General features: G+C 36.7%; 2 protein-coding genes across 3 annotated transcripts in view; one reads left to right on the top strand and one right to left on the bottom strand.

The window, feature by feature from the left end:
• Nucleotides 1-1,415: 1,415 nt before the first annotated feature.
• Nucleotides 1,416-3,282, bottom strand: LOC137391078 (actin-binding protein IPP-like). The gene has a single exon (XM_068077429.1). The coding sequence runs from the start codon at nucleotides 3,188-3,190 to the stop codon at nucleotides 1,712-1,714; it is 1,479 nt and encodes a 492-aa protein (XP_067933530.1). The 5' UTR covers nucleotides 3,191-3,282; the 3' UTR covers nucleotides 1,416-1,711.
• A 450-nt stretch (nucleotides 3,283-3,732) lies between these two features.
• Nucleotides 3,733-6,692, top strand: part of LOC137391237 (neuronal acetylcholine receptor subunit alpha-9-like) — a 30,831-nt gene continuing 27,871 nt past the window's right edge. For both annotated transcript variants that reach the window (XM_068077650.1, XM_068077649.1), the window contains exons 1-2: nucleotides 3,733-3,946; nucleotides 4,635-4,756. In XM_068077650.1, the coding sequence (XP_067933751.1) occupies nucleotides 3,877-3,946; nucleotides 4,635-4,756 (192 nt within the window). In that variant the 5' untranslated portion in view covers nucleotides 3,733-3,876. The remainder of the gene's footprint in view (nucleotides 3,947-4,634; nucleotides 4,757-6,692) is intronic.

Here is a 6,692-nt window from a genome sequence, read left to right as displayed (position 1 = left end):
ATGGGGGCGCTTGGTTTTGCTCGCTAGTATGCGATGATGTACGACACGTGATATGTGAGACCTGAGGTAGTGTTTAAATAGGACCCTAATGTAAATGGAGCTTGCCTTAGAGGGTGAGAGTTGAGATCTTAAGTAGGACTACAAATGACAAATTTAGACTCAGTCCAAATTGGGAAAAGCACTAGGATTAAGTAAATGGCTATAGAACTCATTATAATCAAGTGAGAGCAATCCTGCTGAAAACATTGCAACTCACAACCTATGTTTGGTTATGGAACAGGGGCAGTCTTGTAATTTAATGTTTCCTTGGCAATACTGTTATCACATCTGATGCCATCATATTGCTACCCTCAATCATTGATTGTATGTAGAAATAAAAATTACTTAGTAAGGGAGTCACTTACTTAGTCAAGCAACTTTATCACAAGCAGGGCTCAAATCAGACACACTTTCTTCCATTCATTCACGCTCAATCTACCTATTGTTTAGCACAGATAACAAGATAGCGTGTTCATTAATCATATAACTAGTCTAAAATATAGAATACCTAAAATGTTGATAAGTGCTGCCTCATAGCCTACCAGTGTTCATATTTGAACTTTAGGCGCAGAGGGAAGAATAGAAGTGTATTTGTACTACTGAGAGGATGTTATTTCAACAAAATTATCAGAAATTATATGCTACATGAGCTAGCATATCATCCATGCAACAGCTCAAAGAAAAACAAGAACAAGGAAATTCATAACTTACACAGATTCAGGTACTGTAAATATCAAGGAAAATGATGCTGCGGAAAATGGCCATGAAAACAACTCATATCTATCAGAGTTTGGCAACTTAGGGAACATGAAACGACATGCTTGTAAGACAGTAGATTTGATGTGTAAGTAGACTTGTAACAAATTACTCAATCTGACTCGCATGTCTACCGGTGTCGAGGCTATAACTTCTACATGTATGTATACTAATGAAGATATATGTTAGCACGACATCGTCTGAGAACTACTGAGGTGAACACAATTTATACTTCTAATCCTAGATATATAATAATACACACTGACCTGGAAACACTAGTAAAATCTTTCCTTAGCTTGTGATTTTGATCAATGTTAGTATTTTGATTTGGTTTAATTCAACAGAATTCACCTCTAACCATTAATTATGCACCATGACTCCCTCAACACTTCAGCATGTTTAATATAAAAGTATTTAGTGAATTTACTATATACTACTTATGAGTAAGGTATAGCGAATTCATAGCATGGAGTTTGTGACTAAGTTTTATAGTAAATACACATCTCATAGTACATCTACAACTGCTCTAACAGAATAAGGGACTTGCTAAAACCGCATCAACAGTCACATTAGCAACTTCAAAAAGCAGTTCAATCAGCTAAAAGAAATATTTGTTAGTTTTGAAACAATAAAGAGCTTTAATAATAACAAATATGAGTCACAGCCACAAAATTACTAAGTAAATACAGTATAACAAAAAGAGATATTAATATGGCCAATGATTATCTAGAATTTGCCTGAGTTGGGAGCACTCGCAGTTTCACAACAATAAAACAATACTGGTTTATCACAGAGTACATGATGACAAGTGCTGATTTATAATCTCTAACAAACATCACAGGTGTGTATTTAGTCTAACTTCACAGAATACAGATATCACTAGATCTGCAATGCTGAATTTCAAAAGGCTTCAAGCTTACTGAAGAAAAATATCCAATGCAAGAAACACAAGATTTCCTAACTCATCAGCATATTGGTATGGTGAATTTTTGACAATGACATCTTCAAAGTTTATGTTGTCCAACATGATATCTGACTTTAACCGGTTCGTTGCCAACTCAAACCGAGTCAAAGGTCTTCGATGCGTAGCTTCTCCTCGTCTTTCGTGAATATAAATCATACCAAAATTGAATGGAGTGGCTCCACAGAAGTTTTGGCTGATTTCCAAACTGAGCAAACTAACTCTTTGTTTTTCAAGAGAAGATGATTGAAGTTGTCTTCGTACATTTATTTTTCTCATCAATGTCACACAAAATCCCCACTCTCTACTAACTGCGTCTGCAGTTGACATGGAAGTTTTCAGTTTGAAAAATGAGTCCATTTTTGACCAAGAACTCAACCCATCTGTATTGAGAAGTCTGTACTGCATACACGAGCAGCCATCTAAATAAAATCTTGTTTTTGGAAGTGTCATGATATTATCTCTATCTATTTTAGGAATAACATGAAACTTGTAGGCATCGCAGAGCAGAGATTTAAGAGTGGAAGTTGCAACCTTAAAATCTTCGGAATCTTCATCAGTAAATAATCTTTTGGGTGAATTCTCCACATAGCTTATCTCTTGCAAGTGCATAAAAGGAAGGCGAAGAAATGGTGTCAATTGCAGAAGTTGGGCAAGCCTAGATTCTTCTGCTGTTTTTACCGTTAACCAATGCTCCACAAGCTTAAATAGAGAAAACTCTGTTCTGCAAACAATTTCATCTGAGGAAATTACAGAAATAAGGTCATCTTCATCCATGGAGTGAATGATCTTTTCATTTTTCATTATTACTTCGATGTTACTAAATAGCATGGACTTTATAACAGTCAAGCAGTTTAGGTTCTGACGCTGTGACAAGATCCTGCGAATAGTTTTCCAACCATTAAGAGCAGACAAAAGGTCTCCACTAACTTTCACATGGTGATAAAAGAAGTCAAGGCATTCAGTTAGCAAAGAATCCACAGCATATTTATCACCGAAGTACACCAACGCTTCTACATTTTGCCAGTTGATGGATAGTACTTTGCCATAAAGATACTTCAAAAAATCCTCAAAAGCAAATGCATATTGATCCATTTCGTTTAACTGCACTTGTTTGGCAGATGACTCTTGCCAATTGTTTCCGTACAGCATCGTGTTGAATACTGGGCTTTGAGCCAAAACGATTCTGTGCGTGCGAAAGGTCTTTTTTGACAACGAGCTTCCCACGGTTAACTCTATGTCACTGGTTTCAAAACTTCCGTACATCGCAGAAATGTGTGCGAGAATACTTTGGGAATGTTTCGTAGATTGAAAGATTGATTTGTTCTGAGGAAGATCCGACACATGTTCAGTGGTCGTACCAGTACCATCACGAAATCCGTCAATATAATCATCCTGACAAACGTCTTCACTACCAGAAGGTGTCCCTGACATCACAACAGACGCTCGTAGAAACTAGAACGCACAGTAAAATTGAAAACAATGAAGATTACATCAATCATGCATTACTCGCTGCAGGGTCTATAAACGCCATTAGTTACGAGCATAAACTAAAACATGAGTCAACAACACTAGTCGCCTAATTTACCGATAGCGAAGGTCGGCGCCGCGTAAACTAGCCTTAACGACTACTGGAATGAGCGTCTACGTAGTGAGCTGTATGCTGTATTGTTCCGACGTTCGTTCTATGATAACCGTCTGAAGGCATGCATCGGCCAGGTTGTTCGATGATGAAAGATGAAACGATCCCATTCATTTCTCGACGAGAGTCTTGGGCTCCTGTACTCGACCCTCGACGAGAGTCTTGGGCTCCTATACTCGACCCTCGACGAGTCAATCTCGGTAAAATTTACCAAAAGTGAAACCAGTAAAACGCTATAGGAGCTGGCGCTTAGCTTAAATCGTCGGATTACCAAATTACTAAAACGACAAATAATTAGACTACTAGTAATTGCCAGCAAACTGATCCACGAAAATATTCTCACATGGCCGCGCATCACTTCGCTTTACTACTAGTTTTATTACTTGGGTCCTAATAAAGAGAAACCCCCGAACAGACAAACATTGAAACCAGGTTTATCTTGCATAAAAAGTTTGATCATATACTGGTTCTAAACATAATGAACCGCTGCTTCGTTGTTGTTGCAGTAATTTCGTTTACTGCCTTCGAAATCAGCGCTAATACTGAAGGTGAGTTATTTAGTTTAAACAAACAGCATGTCGGTTTATTACGACATGTTCACAGCCTGTCGTTATATTACAGCTAGTAGATAAAGATGGACAAGTTACTATGAAGAAAACTGTGTCATGTGTAGACAAAAAAATTTTTAACTATCCATTTTCTTAACATGTTAAGTTCCTGCACTAAAAGTAATTATACATGTAAGCGATGTAATCGAACAATAACGATATTACACACTAAAAACGTTCTTATGTTAGTGAAAAAAGTCACCATAGGCATTAACATAAGAACTGATGACAGAATAGTCGTGTAAATGCTGCATAACGAATGGTTTGTTGCTGCTATAGCTCACAGGAATTAGGCAGATATATTTCAAGTACGAGGCTCAGTAAATTCAACAAATTTTTAAATGAACAAAGCAATACATCAATGCAATTATTTTGTCTAAGACTTTACCATGAATAGGCTTGTAAATGACTCTCCAACTCCTCAATAATGTTTTGACATAGCCATCTCCCTTAGGCATAAGAGTTTATGATCTTTTGGCTATACTGTATCTTGTTTAGATTCACTAGCATATGTAGCGCTATTCTGGAAAGAGATTGTCTGCCAAAGCACTCTGCAAAAGCAAAGTCTTAATTCATGTTCTCTTTCTTTGATAAAGTTCATCTGCCAAGTATACATGATTGACTGTAGACTATGCCTCGCTTGCAACGGACCTCTATGCAGATGTATTTCAAGACTACAACCAGTATTTTAGACCTTCGAACCAAACAATTGTCTCAGTTCTTCTGTCACTCTCATCAATTGTTGATCTGGTGAGTTTGTATTAATTTGGTTGGGTTGATTATGAGTTGGGTTGCGATGGCAACTTGTACTCGACCCTTTTGCTGCTAGGGAGTCTTTTGCATCATTTGTTCTTGCTGCTAGTCATATCGGAGCCTAAAAAAATTTACAAACATAAACAACAGGCAAATTGTTGCTGTTGACCTAAAAGCTTAAAGGTTGACTTGCAACAAAATTCACATTACAGTTATTTGGTATCATAGGATTCACCATGTCTTACTCTGTTGTGTTGTAGGTGCCAAATATGTGGAAATGTGATTACAAGCTCTTAAAAGCTCAAAAACGAACAGTTAATCGCAGCCACGCAAGACCGCCATAGTTTGGATTCTCTTTTCAAAACGGCTCAAATGTGACGCATTTGTGAGAGATGGTTTCTGTTTACACTTTCATGCAACCTTATTCGTCGAAATATTTTCACAAATATACTTCACGCATTCAATAAAACCATGTCTATTGTTCTTACGTGTCTGTTTTATCGTCATTGTAATGCTGTCACTTTTAGCAGTGATATCTTATAACTTACCATAAAACTTCATTTAACTTTTTAACCTTAGCTCGAAGGAGTACATATCATTGTCTGATAATCATGATGAGCCTGTTGGTCACCTGTGATAATCGAAAAGTGCTGCAAAAATTATTTGCGAAGTATTGGGTCACATGATCAGATCATGACTTGCCGGTTAGACCAGGCCGAAACAAAACTGTAAAGTAGCGAGCATCTATATTTGATACGGGGTCTTCGGTAAAACCCGAAGTGTTTGTCATAAACTAGTACTACGATAAGTTTTATTTTGAGCTTTTTACTGGCCTTTCAATTCACGTGAGAACATCATGTGACAAGACGACAACCAAATTTCGTGGCTACATCATCGAAATACAGAGATTCCAATCTACGGCGGCTTTTCGTTTTTGAGCTTTTAAGAGCTTTTAATCACATTTCCACATATTTGGCACTTACAACACAACAGAGTAAGACATGGTGAATCTTTTGATACCAAATAACTATAATATGAATTTTGTTGCAAGTCAACCTTTAAGGATGTGACACCGGGCTAAAGGTACATATATTAATGGCACATCTATTCTGGCACTTGTGAGCTAATACATAATATATATTAGCTAGCATAGTACAAGTATAGCACAAGTAGCTAGCTATTACTAGCATATTATGAGTAGCATATTATGCTAGTGGCCAAAGATATTTTAGCGACCTATTATGTGCTAGTGATCTATTATATACTATTGACCTATTATATGCTAGTAACCTATTATCCGCTTGTGGCCTATTATACACTAGAAATTCCTCTGTCATACAGCCCATGACCAAAGCGATAATGGAAAAAGAAAGGGTACTGCTAGTTGCGAAATGCAATATTAGCAGTCAAATGGCACTGCAGTGAAATAGGAGAACTGCAATGGTAGCTGTAATGTACTGGGTGTTATTATGAACAAGAAACAGAAATAATGAAAGGAAAAGATGATATGTTTATATCTCTCCTCTGCAATAGGAGAAATGCAATATTAGAAGTGAAATGGCAATCTGCTGTGTAAAATACACATGCTGGGGGGCTGTATATCATTGGTCACAGCAACCAATATCAAGAAGCTGTGATATTTATCTAGATTTCTGTATTTATTTTTAAAAAATTATGCTGAATTTAAAAACCTAAACAGATTTTAGCTGGTCATCATAGAATTAGATGTATATCTATAAGAAATGTAGGCCTATTACTTAATTTTGCAGATATTAAAAACGGCTTGGCAGTACCGCGATATTGGGCACAGCAGCAGTATCATCAACAAAGTCTTTAGAAAAAATAATAACAGTAACATATTGCACGCCATCGGTCACTATATACTTCGATCTTGTAAATTCGAATGAATATTCTTATAATTAAATCTTATGAT

The sequence above is a fragment of the Watersipora subatra genome, chromosome 3 (assembly GCF_963576615.1).
Source record: "Watersipora subatra chromosome 3, tzWatSuba1.1, whole genome shotgun sequence".
NCBI lineage: Eukaryota > Metazoa > Bryozoa > Gymnolaemata > Cheilostomatida > Watersiporidae > Watersipora > Watersipora subatra.
Note: the sequence above shows the minus strand (reverse complement) of the source record. Positions and strands in the feature narration are given on the sequence as shown.